The following is a 20113-nucleotide window of genomic DNA, read 5'->3' as shown; positions in this document are numbered from 1 at the left end:
TAATTACACATAGTGATCAATGTTCTCTGAGACATTACAACAGTGACAAGAATAATTTCATCCATTGAGGAGCAGTGACAAACTGCCATCCAGATGCCAATGAAACAGTTGTGATGTTTCAAACACTTCAAGAGACAAAGACTGGTGAAAAATATGTAGGTTTTTAAATGAGTGTTTTCTCAGAGTTTATAAGGCCTGGTTTTGCAAACCTAATGCTGGCCATATCTCTAAAGCCAAAGCACAGACCTGGTGCGGAGCTGTGATGATCTTTCTGGTGAGCTGCAGTAAAAACATCTCTAGACACATATCCTTCCCTGACCTGCCACAAACATGATGGGATCCACTGCTGTATCAGATTAACGGCATGAAGCACAAATGCAAATCTCCTTTATCATGCTCTCATCGGATTTGCAAAGGATCCCCTGAAGTAACGCTCAGGAATAAAGATTTGTATGAGAGGGAGAAAGACACCCTTTGCTAACATTAAAAGTGAAAGCATTATTCTGTATTTCCCTTTAAAATATCAAGTTTCTGTTTGGAATGAAGCAATAACTCTTTTACAAAGAACGCACCTCAGGGTAAAGTACTAAAGATAATTTAAAAATGGTTATGTTGCTCAGTAGAATTAGACTACTAAATAGTCACACAGTATACTGCATCTAATTGGATTTAAATTAAAATGATCATAAAACACAGCTTTAAAAGGACAATAATTAGCATTATCAAATACCATTTTTAAAAAGACAAACATTCTGGATAAGGGAAGCCAAACCCTCACTATTAAGGATCAATTTCATATTATATTCCAACAACAGTTGGAATAATACTTTTCAATTTGGATATTTAAAATAGATTTAGTTTATATTTAGGAACAATAGCTTGGATGCATATAACATAAAAAAATGCCAAATACAATTAAAATTTTATCATAATGTTGCTGCTAATTATTTATTAAACAGATTTTTTGATTAGATTAATGTGAACACTTACCAACATCAAGTACACTTATTTGGTGTGTTTTAGTAATATTTAATTTACATCATGGTGCTACATCTATGTATTATGTATGTCTATGTATTATGTACGCCTGTATATTTTGTTTTATTTCCATTGTACCATGTTAAGCCCAGGACCGGACCAACGGGAATCTCCAGGGCATGAAATGGCACTGGGAAAGCAAACGCTAAAAGTAGAAGCTAAAAGAATAATTTGTTGTTTATATATTTTGACTACAAATTCTTAAAAAGCACATTAGCACACCACCAAGCCAAATGGGAAGTAAAGAGTTGCCCAGAAACCATGGGAGGAAGCAGTTTGGAGCTTTTCTGTCCAAATGGAGTGATTTAACCGCCTGCCATTTCTGTCATAATGTCTGCTCATTAGGGTAATTAATCTCACTAATTAGTGCCCCATCATTAATACAAGTCTAATGACAAGGACAAGAACAACAGTAGCTTAAGCTCCAACATCTGCTGTCATTGTCTAAATGAATTCTTCAAGAGCTTCTAGCGTTCTGTGTAGACACACGCGTAAATGTAGAATAAACATCCTATGTAAAGATGCATGCAGTAGCCTATATTGCATTAAGTATTGTGATGATAACAACAGAATTTAGTTGCTGCTCCTGATTTTAAATTATGAACATGCTGTTGTTGTAATTCCCTGTACAAAGACGTTCTCAGTCTAAAAGAGATCAGGAGACTTGAATGCAGTTAAATATTGCCTAAACTAAGACTTGTTTCTGTCGAGTGAGGTTTAATAAATGGTTATTTCAAACTTCATCCTCAAGATTGAGTACATATCTGGGGCAAGTCACGTGAAGCATGGCAGTGACACGTTGACACTCATGTTGTCATATGTGTCGGTAGAGCAGAACCAATAGGAACCTGAAGTAGCACGTGTGTGATCCTGCATTCTACTTGATTTAGAGAGCTGCGAGCGGACGTTCACGTGGCCTGTGCAAAAGAATCATTAACGTGCACCGGGAATCACCCCTGTAAATCATGACGCTGTCAATATGTAGGCTTTAAATATAAAAAAAACTGCTCACATGTTCATACGACGGCCAATCTGTGATTAAATGTATGCCTCTTGGTGCTTTCAACATTTCTCATCTCTACACCTCCAGCTATGTCACCTCGCTCAGAAGCAATCATCTACTCAGCGTTTTTTTTTTAGAAGGCTATTTACCAATTCAGCAGGAGAGTGATGCAAAACTCAGATCCTGCCTACAGAAACCACTATATGTTACTTTCAATGGCATTTGTCTTTTTAAATGTGCTTTTAGGAATTGTGTTGTTATTATATCAACATCATATGCAGAAGTCATTACATCAATGTAGAAGTCATTACATCAAACTTTTTGTTGTTGTTGTTGTTGTAAGTGAGGATCAAAGCTGTCAAACAGTATAATAACAGTAAGGCCTCTATCACACCAAAATGTTGTTACAGTTTTTGCATAATTTTGTGCTGCGCTACTGTGTCAGTCTAACATATCCAGCGCCACATCATATCTGTCTTTCCGAGTCAAATGTAAATGTCCGCATGCTTAAGTTATTGGTAAATTGGCGTTATTCATGCAGCTGTCAGTTTGGGGAGCTGGCAGCGGAGCAGTGAAAGGGTCAAATCCCCCAGGCGTGAGTGATCTGCCACACAAGGCCCCGCGGCAGCCAGCTGGACTTCAACTTGGTCCCTTCACACGGCGGAATTTACATAACAACATAACAGACAGTGTTCATTAGACTGCAGCGGGGGAACGTGAGAGTACGAACCCGAGCTCAAGCGGAGAGCTCAGCAAGCTACCGTTGAGACGCCCTATAAGATCAGCGCTGCGGCGTCGATATTCTGGCCAGGGTCTTGCACGAGGGATTGCGTTTAGACTCGGAACGTTGAATTTGCATCCTCACATGGCCTTTGCAAAGCACGTGTTGTGTGGTCTTACAATGAGAATCTAGAACTACACTGATTAATATTATAAACTTAAAACCATAGTATTGATTAAGGCTTGCAGGATAGCAACTTGGTTGTGTTTGAACAAGCTCCTGAAAAAGGTGATCACCGCCCACCCCACCCCGTGTGCGTGTGCGTGTGTGTGTGTGTGTGTGTGTGAGAGAGAGAGAGAGAGAGAGAGAGGTACTGAATGTAATTATGTAGACAACAATTATAGGGAAATAGGCAATTAAACAGTTTTCTTATTATCACATTAAATTACTGAAGAATTAGAGTAATGTGAGAGAAGGTAGATGAAGTTCCATGAAAAAGTTTGTGTCATCATACTGATCTTCACCATTATACATAGAATTGAACACATCAGTCCTGCTTACCGCGTTTTATTGCGTGAATAAGACATAAGTAAAAACGACTAACATGAAGTAAATTATAGAGACTACTGTTTAAAACTGCTTATAGGTTGTAAGCTGAACAAAGCACATTTGGCATAGATTCGACCTTCTCTAAATGAATAAAGGTCCACTAGCGCCATCTGCAGGACGTTTAGAACGATGGGCCTTTTTTAAGTGTGGTGGCGTTATTAGACCCTTGGCGGTCTCACTGAGAAGTACTACGCGCCTAAAGTAAGTCAACGTGTCCTACTGCAGCATTTGAGGACAACTAGATAAAATAATGTTATGAGTGTGTATCTGTGTATCAGAGAGTTAAAAAGAGAGAAGTTTGCATACAGAGTATCTTAAGATGCACAATTTCAATTGATATTAAGAAACAAAGCACCGTTTAAAAACAGATTTAAGGCCGTTCATATTTCACCTCCTGTGATCACAGAGGAGAAGAAGAAAGAAGAAATGATGAAGAAAAAGAAGAAATGAAGAAGAAGAAGAAGAAGAAGAAATTGGAAAATAATATAATTGGATTTTACTTTTCTTAATGTCTAAAGATAGTAACAAACAACATTTACATATGCTAGCACATGATTGCAATGTTTTGTTACTGAAATTACTTGAAAGGGACACAACATCAAATCTAGGGCAAGGAGTAGTTGTTTTGTTTTGTTGTCCTACAAGATTAAAAAGCTCACTGTAAATGGGTCAAAGACTTCGAAGCTTCCTCCAAAAAAAAAAAGACTCAGCACCTCAGTAAAGCTGTATAACAAAATGTGACAACTTCTTTTTTCTGCCATGAAAGAGGTCTGACTAGAAACATGGTTTGACAGCGAGCCTGCTAGATGAAGCCTGCATGTCACTATGCCCTTCACTTCCATCTCTCGTGTGGGTTTACTTCAGCTGCTCATCCATGGTGCTGTCCTTCACCCCAGCAGCCACCACGGCAAAGAAGACACTGGGGAGGAACGATCGGATGTAGAGGGCCGTCCAAGGGATGGGATGGGCCAGGAGAACCTCGCGCCTCTGCCGGTTCACCACCCTCACTATCTCATCAGCCAGGTGCTTGGGGCTCACGCCGTGAGTGGTCAGCTTGTTCAGAATGTCTAGGGGCGGAGACATGATCACAAACGACAACGCTGGTGAGGCAGGGGTTAAAATGTCTGAGAATAGTTAAGCCCATTTTCCCTAACAGGGGCTAACTGTGCTGTGGTCGTCTTGTTTTTGCAGGAGCTCATGTGTCGTCTGTCAGGCGTGAGAGCCTCCTGCGAGATCGTCTAGTCTGGCCTATTTTTCACAGGTGTGCAGAGGAACCTGCGTGTGCGGGTTTGGAGAAATGCGACCGGAGTGGTTGCATCATCCAAGTTGCTGGCATGTTTTCGTGTGCTGGTGTGTAATTACTCACATGTCCACAGGGCGTTGGTAGGCTGAGGGTCGGAAGGGGCTGGGCTTGGGTCAGCAGCGTTGATGAAGGTGTGGCTGATGGTGCTGACGGAGATGCCGTACTCCTCCACCTCAGCTCTCAGACAGTCGAAGAAGGCCTGCACTGCATGCTTGGAGGCGGCATCTCAAACACATGCAGTACAAAAAGAAGTAAAACGTACTTGTCTGAAAAACTTGTGTGCCATGCTAACACTATGACAAGATGTTCAAATCTTACAAGAGGTGCGGAATGGGACAGCAAGTCTTCCTTGGATACTGTTGACAAGTACGAAGTGACCTGTTCTCCGGGCAATCATTAACGGCAGGATACCTACCGTTCAATTAAAACATCGTTTTAACAGTGATAAACTCACCTGATCTGAATACAACTGCATTTAGTGCATCATTATAAAATGTTGCCTTATGCTAAGTTCCTCATTTTAATTTTTATAGAAGATCTTCGAGAACAATCATACCCTTTGCCAAAGTGATGGGCCCAAAGTAGTTGACGTCCATGACCGTTTTGTCCATCTCCAGTGACAGAGTCTGCACTGGTGCTTTGACCTTCATACTGCCATTACATATCAGGACATCCACACACCCATAGCACTCCCCAATCTCTGTGATCACATCTGACATGCTGTCGATATCACTGAAGTCCAGCAGCACCAGCTTGGGTGTGAAGGTCTTGAACAGGAAGAGCAGATAGCACCCAGATCAGGGGAATGGAAACCACAAGCCATTGTAATGGTGGGAATGAGTCGTAATGAGCCCCATACACAGAGGAAAATGGAGCAGTGGACTGACATTTCATGGAAAACCTTGGCTTGGGTGTGTGGTATTCATATTTTAAGTGCTCAGATGAGCATAATAATTTGTGGATATCACATAACCGGACATATTTTAGATAAATATGGAAGTTTTAGAACATAGAATAACAAATTATTAAAATTACTTGCAGCAAAAGAGTCTTGGCAGTTTCCAACTAAAGGTATGTGAGGCTGGATTTGCACCACCAAGCTAGAAAAATCTTTTTGTTGTTGTTTGAACACCAATCTAAATTTTGTATAGTATGATATTTTATCATATTAGGAATCTAATTTCACCAAACTTTGTTCCACACTAAAATTCCAGTCCATCCAGACATCTTTGTTGAACTTAGGAAAATGGGAATCCTAAAGATATATAAAGCTATCATATCTTAAAGCTATATAGTGATTGCAGAGAGTCCTGGAATACGTAAAATACCAGTAGACATCTAACTGTCAGATAGGACTTCCTGCTATTGTGCAACACAGAGAAGGAAACGGTAAATATGGCAGAGATTGAACATAAGCATTTATGACCTCAAAAGTAAAATAAAATTAGGAATGGGCAGGACACTCAAAGCCTTCCTGCCTTTTACCGGCTACAAATATAGACATCAAACTCAAAAATGTGACATCAGGACTAGAGTCCATATGGGCTCTCTGAAATCGTCTTCACCTACTTTGCTGGGGTCTGAGTCACTGCTCAGGGAGTCACACAGAGACTCCAGCTTGTCCCAACTGGGTCCACACAGCACCAACCGTGCACCACCTTCATGAAGCAGCCTGGCACACTCTGGAAAGAGGGACAAAGAGGGAGAGAGAGAGAGAGAGAGAGAGAGAGAGAGAGAGGTCAGAAAATATTAGGCACCCTTTAAGACATGGAGGAATAGAGTTTAAAATATTTAGTAATGCAGTATTTAATATTTTACCATTAAATTCAGTTTCATCTATCCAGTTATAATGTCAATTTGCATCAGTGAGAATGTGTATGCTATATACTTTCAAGATGCAAAACCATCCTCATATTGTCATTACAAAATGGCTTTACGGGACTTTAACTACTCAGTCTGACTAGTTATATTCTTTATGTTGCTATAGATAGAATACATTATACTAACTGTTAACTATTTTTTCCTTTGTATATTCAAAAATGCCCTGTCCATAAATGAAAAGGCTAAATGTCATGATTTGTGTGCACTATAAAACCTGAGTTTGAGAGTTTATCTGATTTCTGGAAAACAATGACTTTGTGTTATTATAGTTGAGATATATACACACACACACACACACATTATAATTTATATTATTTATCGAAACTATCTTATGGCAAGTCAGAAGTCATTTGTTTATCACAAATAGTTTAAAGAAATTCATAAACCCGTTATACAGTAATTTATGTTCCTGCTTATCCATTGGGTACATTTTGTTACTTTCTGTACAGCAAATATTGCACAGGTTCTATGAAACTAAATATACACGTACACACTTCTAAGCCTACACAGGGAGACACAATGTGCATGTTAAAAACTTTATTGTGAAGAGAAAATTCCATTTCTTAGTTGCCTTACCACTTCCCATTCCAGACACAGCATCTGTAATCACCACCACTTTGTTCCGTACTATAGACTTGGACATGAACTGGATGACCTCATTGTAAAGGTAGTAGATCCCAGCAAAAACCACCACCAGCAGGGGCAATACCATCACAGATGGGAGACCCATCTTCAAATTATCAGAGGGGGGGGGGGGGGGAGTACAGGAAAATATGATGTAATAATATAATGTATAATGAATATTATGTAATAATATATAACCTTGTAAGTTATAAACTTTATATATAAGATTTTCCAAGTAAAATAAAACACATATGGGCACACAAAAAGAATAAGGTAATTTAAAATATATTTATTTTAATATTATTTTGTGCATAATTTGTCAAACTTTCCTCACTCTCCTCCCTGATTTTATCACAACATATGGCAAATTTGAGTATGACACATTTTGCATGAAATATGACATTTGAGATATTTAAAAGATTATATATAACAAACATGCAGCATTGTTGTAAGAAAAGCTTCTGTGAATCTATGTGTTGTAGGTGAGCTGTAATCTAATCAGTAGTTTATTAAAACAGGCAAAAGCAACACAATCATAGACAATGATCTGATTAGCAATCATTCAAACTAGATTTATCTTAGAACACATTGCTCTTTTATCTAGGTATACGACTGTATATGTCTGATAGCACAGCTGTCATTATTTCCAAGTGTAGCTGAGAAGTTCTAAATATATATTGCTCAAGGCTATACCACTGTCAAATGCCATGTTGTGTTTAGCTTCTGAAGGACACTTACATTATATATTGAAAGAGAGAACTGAAATACCACCACGAGTAATTAATTTATTCTTTTGAAGTATCTTAAGCATTTCGTCAAAGTCCTGCATTATTTTCATCAAAACTGTTCAGACAAACCAAGAGTTTGAAGTGTCTGCTTATCATGAAATGCACCCACAGGCAGAACAACGGTGACAGAGCTTCAGTTCCACTTGCTGAACACACATACAAACAGAAACAGTGAGCTGCAATCTGTCTCATTTCAGTTCACTTACAGTGTGTGTAAAGAGTTAAGCCTCCAATGGAAAAGTCTGTTGTTTTCCAGTTAGTTAACCAGCTTGAACCCGTTTCCCGTCCTCGTCCATTCAGAGACCCCAGACCCTCTACCTCTCTCCCTCTCTCTCTATCTCTCACTCTCAGGGACAGCTAGTCAGGGTTCAGGGTCTTTTAATAGCATGTGGCTGAGTCGGTGATTTTTCATCTGTGTTATTATGGAGCTGTGCACAGTAGCTTAGGCATGTGAATGACAGCCATTCAAAAGATTCAAAAGGACAAATGACACCTAGTGCAGAAGGCTGAGTTTATTGAATGAAGACACAAATGCCCATCTGCACAGCACAAAGCAATGAGTGAGCCCCTTGCCCAATTTAATATCTCAAACAATAAATAATAACAATAAATACTGTCTGTCGTGTCCCATGTGATTTTGTGTAGCTAGCCTCAGAAGGCAAAGACGGCTCCATTTTTAGTCCATAAATAAAGGCAATAATGTTGTGCTTGTTACAGTTCCAGAAATGCAATGCGACAGTAAAGCATGTTAAGTTTCCTAGAACATAATGGCAGAAATAGGCTATTTTATATGGTCATTTTTGATCTTATAACTCATTCTCGTTTGCCGTGGACATTTCTAACTGACACAAATTGTTTCAGCACAAGCCGTTTGGTGGGGCGGCGTTGCAGAACAATCTCGCGAGATGATATAGAATTCCAACATGAATCTGTGAGCTTGCGACCTCCCTCCATTGGGAGAGATCTCTAACCTAAAGAGGGGAGAAAACATATCCAGGCACGTCGCTCGTTAGCCGTGGGAACGCTAGAAACGGATGTACCTGGCTCTCTGCGTTTGGCTTCGGTTACAACGTTATGCCGAAACCGTAACGTTTGAGTTGGAAAACATGCGGTTGCGGCGGCGGCTAAAACGGCACCGGAGCGGGATGTTGGGATTGGCAAATCGCTACTAGGCAACTACGAGGAGAGATTTCATTAGCTTGTCGGCTAACGAGGTCGCTAGCTCGCCAGCTAGCAAAGGAGCGGCGTTCAACTTCGAAGCTAGCTAGCAAAAGGGATTTGCTACGATAGGAATTAAAAATCGGGCTACCTCATCTTTCGTCGTGTTTTTTTGGGTTTTTTTCCTTACAAATGGGATTTTATGTATCACAACACAGATACTATATCTTCGGCTGATGGTTGAACACCCGAAGCAATTGTGCGACTGTTTTGTTTACTGCTTGCACAGTAACAGTATTGATTACAACCAAACTGGCTTGTTAATCTCTCTGTTGGCTTTGTGAATGCAGGCCATGGACTGAACAGCCTTCATCAGCCTAAAGGTAGCTAGCGTGCTGGCTAGCTAGCTCTCTGTTTATATCTAAGGTCAGATTTAAACATATATATACATATTAATTTTTTAAACTTTGGATTTCTTAACGAGATTTAAAAAGATATATTTAGTTGGATCTAGCATTAAACTGCTTTGGATCATGTTTTGGATAGTCAAGTGAGGTTAAAGTGATTATTCTCTTGATTTGAGTTGTCCAATTTGGTACTTTAGATAGCTGTCGAGCTATTTGTAGCGGAATACAATGTCTACTGCAAAGGAGAATTCTTGTAGAAAATTCCAAGCGAATATTTTCAACAAAAGCAAATGTCAGAACTGCTTCAAACCCCGGGAGCTGCATCTTCTGACCGACCAAGACCTGAATCAGGTAAACAGTGTTGTCAAAGCTATGATTGCCCGTCATTTGTGTTTTATTCACTTCACAAGTTAGTTCGAAAGTAATAAATTCAATTGTAAAATTACACTGAACAAGATTTCAAAGTTTGATGCGTAGATTTAAGAATATCCCAGACACTGGGACTACTGAATTTCTTGAATGGTAGTCATCCACCTATTCTTAGCTGGTGACAGTTGATGTGCAGTTGAAATTTATAACATGATTACGAACGAGCCTATCTCATGTATTTTGGTTTGTTTTATTTTTATCTTTTCATTATGTTAATTCCTTTATAGTGAAATGACAAACAGTAAGTTATCAAAATTATTTTTTCGCCAAAGTTTAATTGGTGATTTTTGTCTACCATACAGGAAGATTTAGAGTACATTTCATGACAATTATGCTTTCTGGTTCTCTCGTGTTAAAGGCGTGTCAAACAGGAATTGTGGAAAAAGTTCAGAACTTCAGCAAAGAGAATATTGCTCATTTGGTATTTAGAGACTCTGCCCATACACAGCTGCTGCTGTTGTGGAAGCCTTCATGATATGACACACTTTTCTATAGTTTTGGTTCTGAAGTTATTCAGCCCCTTTTTTCTCATAAAAAGTCTTTTTAAATTATAGCTACTAAAATCATTTACAGTCTCATTTTGTCCTGTACCATTCTAATGATTTTTTCTTCATAGAATTATGTATTTTTTGTTTCTTTAGCTGGTGTTTATCTTTCACTAGATCAACAGCCTCTTGTAAATTTGTCTCTTTTAGTAATCTGATCACCCTTTGTTCGTAAACACAAGTTACAACCATTTTACAACCATTTTGTATAGCCATTCACTGAATATCTTGCCTGTCGTATGTGTAGTTAAGGGATTTAAGTGTAATGGTGTCTCTGCCAAGTTCTTCAGTGATCGAGATACACCAAAGAAAACATTTCATGGATTTATGTCAGATGTTCCATGACTTTGCAGTCACACCATAGTGGTCTCTACTGCTGAATTTTAGACCTTAATTGGTCATACAGCTTTAGTGCCTCTTTCCTACTTAAGAGCATTTCAGATTATCTTGCATGCTTTTAAAAACGTCCACCATGCAAAATGGACTACTTGAAGACATTAACCATTCAACACTTGGGATTTGTGAATGAGGAGGCTTTAAAACATCAAGACCAGTTACATTTTTTAAATTGATCCCACACTCTACCCAGACAGTCCTTTGAGCAGAGGTGAATCCCTACAGCAACGTCAGCATCTTGCACTACACATGTGGGGATGACTGTGTGTGATTAACAGTTGTTAACCCTTGCTGTGCTTGATCCATGAGACATCATGAGCATTACATCACTCTGCAATCGCTGTAAAGATCATGTAATGCCAACAGTTGTACCACAGCTAAGATGTACCATGAGACTTCACACAGAGCCAAAGTCAGGCTTGTAACACATAGCTGGCACAAAGTGTGTATCTTTCAGTGAAATCAAAAGTTAATGAAGCACTGGAAATAAATGATATGGTGTGTGTGGGGGGTGTCTTGTTAAATCTATTGAGTTACACAGAACACATGTTTTGTTAGTCTGTTTCCAATTAATTTTCTTTTAAGCAGAAACCAAGTAATGCTTTCTTAAAAGCTTACGTCATTGTTTGTTTGCAAGTCACTATCGTGATTTCTGACGGCGTAACTTTGCTAGCCATTAATATGGATATATGCCTATTGGCAAAATGTTTAGCAGTTACTCACCGAAGGTCTATTAAACATTTGTTACCTTGCTAACAACAGGTTAGCCAAATAGTCTTTAGCTACAGTTTTCCCTACACTTATTTTGAAAATCACGTCTTTGTTCTTGTCTAGAACAATAAAGATAAATTCCTCCAACCCAACTCCATTATTCTAATCAGTACTGTACTTTGCCTAATAAAGGTTTGTCTGAAGCTTGCGTCATGCTTCATCTAAAGGTAATTTATTTGTTGCTGAGTTGGTTTGCCAAGTTCTGAAAATCAAATTGTGACAAGCAAACCTTTTTTTTATCCTGCGCTAACCTGCGAAGAAATTCCAAATACCATAACTCTATAGTATAATGCATTTACGTGAAGTGCCGTGATTTTGATGTTTGTGTTTGTGCAGCTGTTTTCTAGCCTTTCAAGCTTTTTTTCCTTTTGTGATGAGCTACAGTGCAAGCAGATGGATGTGGGCTCCCCCTGGATTAAAGTAAAACAGCCACAGGAAGAGGATGCCTGTCCGCATGAAGCCCTGCAGAGAGGATGTATCATAAGAAGTTATTTTGAAATCAATGGAATATGCAAAAAATATCAAGAGTACATGCAGTCTAGTAGACAGATGTATTGTGGTCTAGATATTAGCCTAAACATTTTTATATCAGCTGCCGTTCTTGGGCATTTTTGCAAAATACCTGCAGCTAGTTTGTCTTTTTAATAATATCAAGTCATGCTCTATAAAAACGAACTTCAAATAGAATTTATCTTAGAACGCGACTGTTAACCAAGGTCAGGACCGTCGATTTATCGGTTGTATCTCTGGAGCCAGTTGCTTCAACATCTTGTAGCATGAAAGCGGCTTTATCTGAACTGTTCAGTAGAATCCTGTCTGATTCAGCTTCACCTGCTGCCATTGTAAACATCGAATTTATATGCATGCGTAGCTGAAATTGGACACAGTCACTCCCTGTTTGGGGAATTTTTCTGCAGGGCAAAAAGGGTGAATGTTTGAGGCACTTTGAAAGTGCGTGTCTTCTGGAGATGCAAACTGTGAGGGACTACCTAGCTATTGGTGAAAGATTGGTGACAAAAATGATGACCCATTGTAGTGTTTGCACTTTGTATGTCTATGTATGACATTGATATGTGAGGAGGTATGTTTGTATGGTTTTATGCGTTGTGTACGCACAGGGTGTTTTTTGGTGGTGGTGAAGTATTAGTGTGATTTTCAATTGCTGTAGAAGCCTCTTGGCCCATGTTCAATAGCTATAGCTCATGGTGGCCAGACATATTTATGTAATTATACCTATATTGCTCAAAGCATATTTACAGTAATGAGAATTTGACGTGATACTCTAATGCTATAATGTTACATAAAGCCAGCTGTTTAACAGACAAACCTAATAAGTATGATTTCCCATTGGGATTTTGTTGCTTGGGTAATTGAACACCAGTTAACAATTAACAACCCCTAGTATCAAGGCAGTAGTGGCAAAACATAGTCAACAAGGAAAAACTGCAATGGCAAAGCAACAATAACTGAAATTCACTGACAGAATATTTGCCGGAGGTGGAAAAGGTACTTTTTTAAACAATGTCTGCTGTGTTTAACATTAACTTCTCAAATCAACGAGCAATGGGAGACCAATTCCAAACACATTCTATGGGCTTCTCTCCTATGTTCTTGTTGCTGCCTACGCAGTGATGTCGCACATGATTTTGTCTTAATTCTCCAAAAACGTTTAAACTAGGTTGTGGGGCTTACGAAGCACAGCCCACCTCTGACCCCCTGTTAGGGTGGAGACCTGTAATTGTGCTAAATGTCTCCGGTACAGAGGGGCTAAAGTTGGCCTATTGAACAGGAGTCTTCCTTAAGAAAAGCAAGCAAACATATCTTTGTCTCTTCTGCTTCTTCACCAGTGTTTTCGATTTTTAATCACACCTGGCTGTAGGGTGTTCTCTCAATAGCAGTTAACTTGGGTAACCAAGCAGCCTGATATTTGGCCAAAAGGCAGCTAATCGCACTCTGGGGAAAGTGTGTGTGTGTGTGTGAGTGAAGTAGATTAAAGTAAAGAAATCACTGTAGTACAGAATGTTTCTAAAGTAGCAACATTTCAGACAGCTCCTTCATCAGCTACTGTAGCAAAATCTGTGATGATGTAAGAGGTTCAGCTAGTTCCTGTTCACTGTTAAAAAAAGCAGATGTTTAAATCATAACATCCATTCTATGAGGTTCCAAGATCATGCCAACACCCACCCCTCCTTTATTTTTCCTTAAGTTTCCTAATATTGTTAATGCCATAGCAACAACTGGTGAGCAACAAACAAACAACAAACTTGCATTGTTATTGTCATCAATGTCCATTAGTAAAATGCCTTATGTTGCAAATGTACTGTATGTAATGTGTATAAACACATACACAACATCTTGGCAAGCCCAACATAATGGTACACACAAAGTTCTTAGATAGATAGCTTGCTCCAGGTACTGTCTATGTGGTAATGTAGTTTCAATGAGACACTAAGCCTTGTGGGTTGCAATTTCATGTGACATCATCTCATATACTGTTTAATAAGAGCTACAGCCACCCGCAGGCTAAGCCGTAGTTAGCAAAAAGCTAGGGACACCGTGAAAGTCCACCTCCTTAAGATCGATTTGTGGAGTCCTGATGCACATGAACACACAAGATTTTCTAAGCTTTCACTATTACATTCCTCTTCTGTGGCCAAAGTGTTGCACATTCATTCATGTGAGCAGTAAAACTGTTGCATAACTGTTGAAAATATCTTTTGAACTGCATACATCTTGTAAACAGGCTGTAACAGAAACGAAAACTTCAATATCAACCTTTAGTGGTTGAAAAGAAATATCTGCTGTGAACTTCACAAATATCTGCTGTGAACTTCACACACTCCTCTCAATTGGAAATCACCCCAGTGCCATCTGGGGTGTTGAAACAGTGGATGAAAAGTGTTATACAGGTAATTTGTCTTGTTTGTGTCTCCTACTGTTTTGGCAACCCAACATAATGTGAATAGGCCAAAAAAAATCCCTCAGGATTGTCGGTGTTGAAACAGTCAGGGCAGTGCGATTTTCGCAAAGCCAGTAATGATCATTTTGAGTAACGATGCGATCGGTATTGGAGTCAGCAAGGTTTCCGTTCCCCCAAAGTAACTATAGGGGAAGGAACTGAGTCCAGCTGTCTTAGCTCTACGCCATTAATACATTCGTTTTTGATTCATGGTCTTTTAGTTCATGAGCACCTGTGCTGGCCCTGTAACTCATCTCATGGCACATCTGATCTAGAGGTGGTGAATAGGAGTGTGGATCTGGTGTGCTGCCTCAGAAGAGTGATGAGGAAGGGCATTCACGCGGGGCCGGCCTGCCAGTCTGACCACGGGCGCTTTCTTCTTGCTATAGACTTGAGAGTATTTGCCTTTTTGATGAAGTCCATTCGACATGTAGACACATGTCCTTACCTTTCCCCTCCCATTGCATAAATGGATGAATTCAGATACATCACTGGTAATTACAGATTTTTTTCTGACATTGCTAATAAACTGGAGACCCTGTTATGCGGTGTTTGCCACTTGTACTCTAGGTGAAAAAATATGTAAGTGGAGATCATTGTCTGTTAATTGTGTTTTGGTAATGCCATGCGTATTACAACATGACACCCTAAATAAAGTACCATGTTCACTAGAAGCCTGGATTTGAAAAGGATACCAAAAATGTACATCAGTTTTTCATATTAGCAATAAAAGGCTACTCTGACTTTGACATTCAACCCTGCATCTTTAAAATTAGGTGAAAAGAACAAGATATGTTCTACCAAGTTTAAGTGTGTATGTTGGAGTGAACAACAGTTAAAGCCAGCACATACAACACTGTTCAGCTTTCCCTTGTAGGAAAATGTCTGCTTTGTTTATCTGCAGCCCTCCCATCAGCTTGAGGGAGCCTGAGCGCGGGGTGTGGAAGGCGAGGGCTCCATGTGGGGGAGGGGGGGGGCTTGTGACAGGAAGTGTGGGTCGGGAAACTGGAGTTTCCCAAAGGTCGCTTCCACTTCAGAGGCAGCGGCGCGCACTGGAAGGGGGAGAGTTTGTTATTTGGGGGGGGGGGGGGGGTGGCAGGGCTGAAGCGGGGGATGTGTCTCAGGGGGTCGGGGAGTGGGGCGCTTCCTGGGCCGACAAGACCCAGTGGGTGCGTCCAGGTGTGAGAGGGATGTTGGGATGAAGTGGCATGCTGGGAAATTGGAAGTTAAACCTCATGCCGGCAGGAGGGCAGCGGGGTTAGAGAGGAGCTGTATGGAGGAAGCAGGGAGGATGGTGCTGGGGCGTACGCCACACACTGGCCCTGTTGACCCCGCCCCCCACTTTAGCCCTGTGACACGCCTGCCTCATGTACAGCACAGTTGTACATTGTTTTTGTTGTTGTTTATTGTTGTTGGGATTAGTTGTTGTTGTTGTTGTTGGTATTCCACCTCCTTAAAAGAGGAAGGTCACTGTTCTTTTTCTGGATCTCAGCAGCCTGTGCTTCATGATGGCTTTACTAAATCACTCATCACCCCTTTGCACTGTCAGCTGAAATAACAACTTCCTCAACATTTCGTGGGGAAAGAAAGGCAAAAAAAAAAAGAATTCCCAGTGTAGAAGACTGCACGCCTTCCCTTCTACTGCACGCCTTCCCTTCTACTGCACGCCTTCCCTTCTACTGCACGCCTTCCCTTCTACTGCACGCCTTCCCTTCTACTGCACGCCTTCCCTTCTACTGCACGCCGTCCCTTCTACTGCACGCCTTCCCTTCTACTGCACGCCGTCCCTTCTACTGCACGCCTTCCCTTCTACTGCACGCCTTCCCTTCTACTGCACGCCGTCCCTTCTACTGCACGCCTTCCCTTCTACTGCACGCCTTCCCTTCTACTGCACGCCTTCCCTTCTACTGCACGCCTTCCCTTCTACTGCACGCCGTCCCTTCTACTGCACGCCGTCCCTTCTACTGCACGCCGTCCCTTCTACTGCACGCCGTCCCTTCTACTGCACGCCTTCCCTTCTACTGCACGCCTCCCCTTCTACTGCACGCCGTCCCTTCTACTGCACGCCGTCCCTTCTACTGCACGCCGTCCCTTCTACTGCACGCCTCCCCTTCTACTGCACGCCGTCCCTTCTACTGCACGCCTTCCCTTCTACTGCACGCCGTCCCTTCTACTGCACGCCGTCCCTTCTACTGCACGCCTTCCCTTCTACTGCACGCCTTCCCTTCTACTGCACTGCAAAAGCCGGTCAGCTAAGAATGCCATTTCAACTCCTAGCTCATTTAAAAGCAGGTCAGATCCGTTTTCTCACATTTTTGTGTGAGTGTATGAGATTCCAGTGGCCATTAGCTGTGTGCAAGTAGCATCATGTCTCTTTTATATATTGACATCTGTTGCACTTGAACGTGTGTGTTATTGGTGGATGCACAGAAGCACTTCTGAAGTCTCAACACACACATGACTGACCTACTGTGTTAGCACGAGGGTTGTCTAAGTGCTGATCATGTCCTCCTGTGGTTGGATGTATGACAGCTGTGCTCTGTAGTGATGGTGGATATTTTTAAATAATTCAGTGCTCTTAAAGGCGTTTCAGGACATTTTAGTTCCCCTGTGTAATCGACTGCATCATGTCCTAATGGACCACCATTAGGGGGGGAGGGTAGTTGAGCACTTTCCAGAGACCGGGAATACTTACTCCATGATGAATGTTACTGTAACCCCATCTTCACACATCTCTTCTTTGTGCCCAAAACATAGATATATAGATCGTCATTGCATGCTATCCAGGCTGGCTTATTTCAGTGCTAATATTACAGATCAAGGGCAAATGATCCCCTCCAACAAATCCCACTTTTTGTGTGCTGCAGGTATGCTGGCCGATGTCAGACATTCCACATGAGTTCTGTGGGTGTTTTGATGAAGCGCAGCATTCATGTGGTCAAGGGAAATGTACGTAGTTTTGGCCAACAATGATGCAGGCCAAATGGAAGTAGGCGACATCGAGGGATTGTTTTTCATTTATTGGAAGACATTTCACAATGTATAGCAAAATAATTTCAATATGATTTTTTCTGTAGTTTGTTTGTAGGAGGAGGGTCCGTATGGCACAGCCCCAATTCTTCCGTTTGAGGTTGCCGCTTATGTTTACAACAGTTGCTGTTTGGCAGCGGTTTACACATTTTGCATCTTTGTCATGTCTTCACAGGCCAAACCTATCTATGGAGGCTGGCTGTGCTTGGCTCCTGAGGGGACGGATTTTGACAATCCGATGCAGAGGTCCCGGGTGAGTATTTGTCTGTGAGGTAGCACGGTTACAGGATGGCCGTGTGTAGCCATGCAGCACGTGGAAGAGGCTTGTAATCGACTGTATTGTTGGGGACTCTGAGTGTTGCCTGACGTTAATGCGGCGAGCACCGCTTGTGACACCCCTGTTCCTCCTCGCAGAAATGGCAGCGCAGATTCTTCGTCCTCTACGAACACGGCTGCTTGCGCTTCGCTTTGGACGAGTCGGTAAGAACTTGGAAACCTCTTCGTCATTTCTGTAAATGCATTACTGCTGTCAAACATTTCTCCGCATAACCAGACACGGCCGGTCCCCCCCACCCCACCCCTCACAAGAATCCAGCGATTGGCGCTTTCTCGAAAGGCTGTGTTTGGAGGCCAGGCTTAATGGCTTCCTTCTCAGTAAAAAGGGTGGAGGGAGGCTGTTTACTGCCACCTTTATAGCTCCTTCACTCATTAAAATGCACGAAGGAGGGGGTGGGCAGGGGCGGATGTGGTGTGGCCTCCAGCATCGTCCCGGGCCATGGTGGCCAACACGAGCCCCGCTCAGCCTGCTTGACTCGCAGGAATGTGACATGGGTGACCAATGAGCTAGCCGATCAGGGCCGAGATTACGGAGATTTATATAAACAGCGTGGCCCACACACAGGCCGTCGCGGAGATCCGAACGGATGGGGTGGGGTGGGGGGACCCCTGATCTCTACCTCTTGTCGATACAGAGCGTAAGCCCCTATCAGTGAAGCTCTGCTGGTTTACACTGCAGCGATGTTTGTGTGCGTGGTAATGGGCAGATGGCATCGTGCTGGGTGTTGCCTGGCTCGTGTCGCGTTATCTTGTGAGTTGACTGGGAGCAGATGAAGAGGAGCTCTTCAGCAGCTGGTGTGGAGGGCTGACGGGCTCCAGGCACTACAGCTTTTCCTCTGATTGTAAGACCATGACCATTCTGTCAGCCCTATTGTCTTGACAGGCTTTTTCATCTGCGTTCAGAGCCCTCAGGAAAGGCCTGGAAATTAGGTCAGGGAAATGTCTGCTTCGCACGCAGGAGTATGAACTGAAATCTTTTATTTATTTTTTTTTAGCCCCAGTAGAAAAATTGAGATCACGTTGAAGCATGTGGCAACACAAACTTTAAATACACTAACTTTATTGTCATTTGCATTGAACATTTGGTGATTGTGTTTACTGATCAATTCTGAGTTGGTTCTCTGTGTCTCTTCACACACGAGAACTCTGAATTTGTTTCATTTTGCTTTATCTTGAACTGCTTGGGTTTCCCTGTGAACTATTTTTTCCCCACATAAAATAAATATAAATTTAATCAGTTTTAACCATGTCTAAATAGAGTTAAACAAACAAAAAGGTTTAACGTGCAATTATTTTATTAGAACCACTTATTTTAAGTTTGTTTCCAAAACTTGTCAGTTTAGCTGACAGAACCTGGCAGAAGATACCTTCACCTAGCGTGATGGGGCCTGAGTGCTGTAAACATTTTCAAAGGTTTTGAAGGGTCCTATTTTAGGTGGTGGATGGAGATGTTCTGAATGTGAAGTATAAGGCTGAGAGAAGCGTTCACCCTTATATGCCCATATTTGGTGAAACTGCTAAGAGGGCTATTGGTGACGTTGCTAGACTCTTAGAACATTAGCCCCCTAAAACCACATGGAAATGCAAAATATGCTCTGAGATTTTCGTTCCACCGAGGGCCCAACCACAGTACCTATTTCTGTAACCAAAGCCTGTGTTTAGAAAGCCCAAATCAAATCATGTGGAAGAGACAGAGGGGCAGAGGGTCATCACTGGGCCGCTTTCAGACTCCTCTCTGATGTAACAGATGTTAACAGAGCTGAGGAGAGCAGCTCGTTCAGCTCAGCGTTCCAGACTCGATGCCAAACGTTGAGTTCAATTCTGCTGTTGTATTACCCTGCAGTATTTCGGAGGAGTTTCAAAGAGAGGGGTTTTTAGCGACGTGAACTCATTTCCCTTCAATTTTTTGCATTTTGATTGAGGAGACAGCAAGTTGTGGCACATGTGCTATAAAAGTTTGTCTACCAAACACCAGTTTCCAACATGCCTGATCGGCCTTGAATATCTTGATAGATTTTGTTTGGGCCCTTAAAATTCAAATTAATAAGTTTAAAATGAAGTGAGTTGGATGTGTTCTACTTTGAGTGGACAGTAACTGTCCCCATTCTTTAATAT

The 20113-nt window shown here is 41.5% G+C and overlaps 2 protein-coding genes across 5 annotated transcripts in view; one reads left to right on the top strand and one right to left on the bottom strand.

The window, feature by feature from the left end:
• Window positions 1-3313: 3313 nt before the first annotated feature.
• dhrs7cb (dehydrogenase/reductase (SDR family) member 7Cb) lies at window positions 3314-8332 on the bottom strand. The gene is made up of 7 exons (XM_077000100.1): window positions 8174-8332; window positions 7132-7285; window positions 6244-6356; window positions 5231-5441; window positions 4993-5085; window positions 4738-4899; window positions 3314-4438 (listed from the first exon to the last, which is right to left on the bottom strand). Exons 2-7 carry the CDS (start codon window positions 7283-7285, stop codon window positions 4227-4229), a joined length of 945 nt encoding a protein of 314 aa, XP_076856215.1. The 5' UTR covers window positions 8174-8332; the 3' UTR covers window positions 3314-4226.
• Window positions 8333-8899: 567 nt separating this feature from the next.
• mprip (myosin phosphatase Rho interacting protein) overlaps window positions 8900-20113 on the top strand; it is a 31258-nt gene continuing 20044 nt past the window's right edge. The window contains exons 1-4 of one of the 4 annotated variants that reach the window (XM_077000097.1): window positions 8900-9508; window positions 9730-9883; window positions 17838-17915; window positions 18077-18142. In XM_077000097.1, the coding sequence (XP_076856212.1) occupies window positions 9761-9883; window positions 17838-17915; window positions 18077-18142 (267 nt within the window). In that variant the 5' untranslated portion in view covers window positions 8900-9508; window positions 9730-9760. Of the gene's footprint in view, window positions 9884-17837; window positions 17916-18076; window positions 18143-20113 lie in introns of all 4 variants that reach the window. The other 3 variants (XM_077000096.1, XM_077000098.1, XM_077000099.1) reach the window with 3 other exon arrangements.

This window comes from Brachyhypopomus gauderio, chromosome 3 (genome assembly GCF_052324685.1).
Source record: "Brachyhypopomus gauderio isolate BG-103 chromosome 3, BGAUD_0.2, whole genome shotgun sequence".
NCBI lineage: Eukaryota > Metazoa > Chordata > Actinopteri > Gymnotiformes > Hypopomidae > Brachyhypopomus > Brachyhypopomus gauderio.
The sequence above is the reverse complement of the archived record's forward strand: the minus strand, read 5'-3'. Positions and strand labels throughout refer to the sequence as shown.

Excerpts from the sequence above, each read along its gene's own strand:
- dhrs7cb (XM_077000100.1), bottom strand. The coding sequence starts at position 7,285 with ATGGGTCTCCCATCTGTGATGGTATTGCCCCTGCTGGTGGTGGTTTTT. Across the intron at positions 5,442-6,243 it reads GTGACTCAGACCCCAGCAAA|ACCTTCACACCCAAGCTGGT; the intron begins GTAGGTGAAGAC and ends TTCCTGTTCAAG. Across the intron at positions 4,439-4,737 it reads TACCAACGCCCTGTGGACAT|ACATTCTGAACAAGCTGACC; the intron begins GTGAGTAATTAC and ends CTCCGCCCCTAG.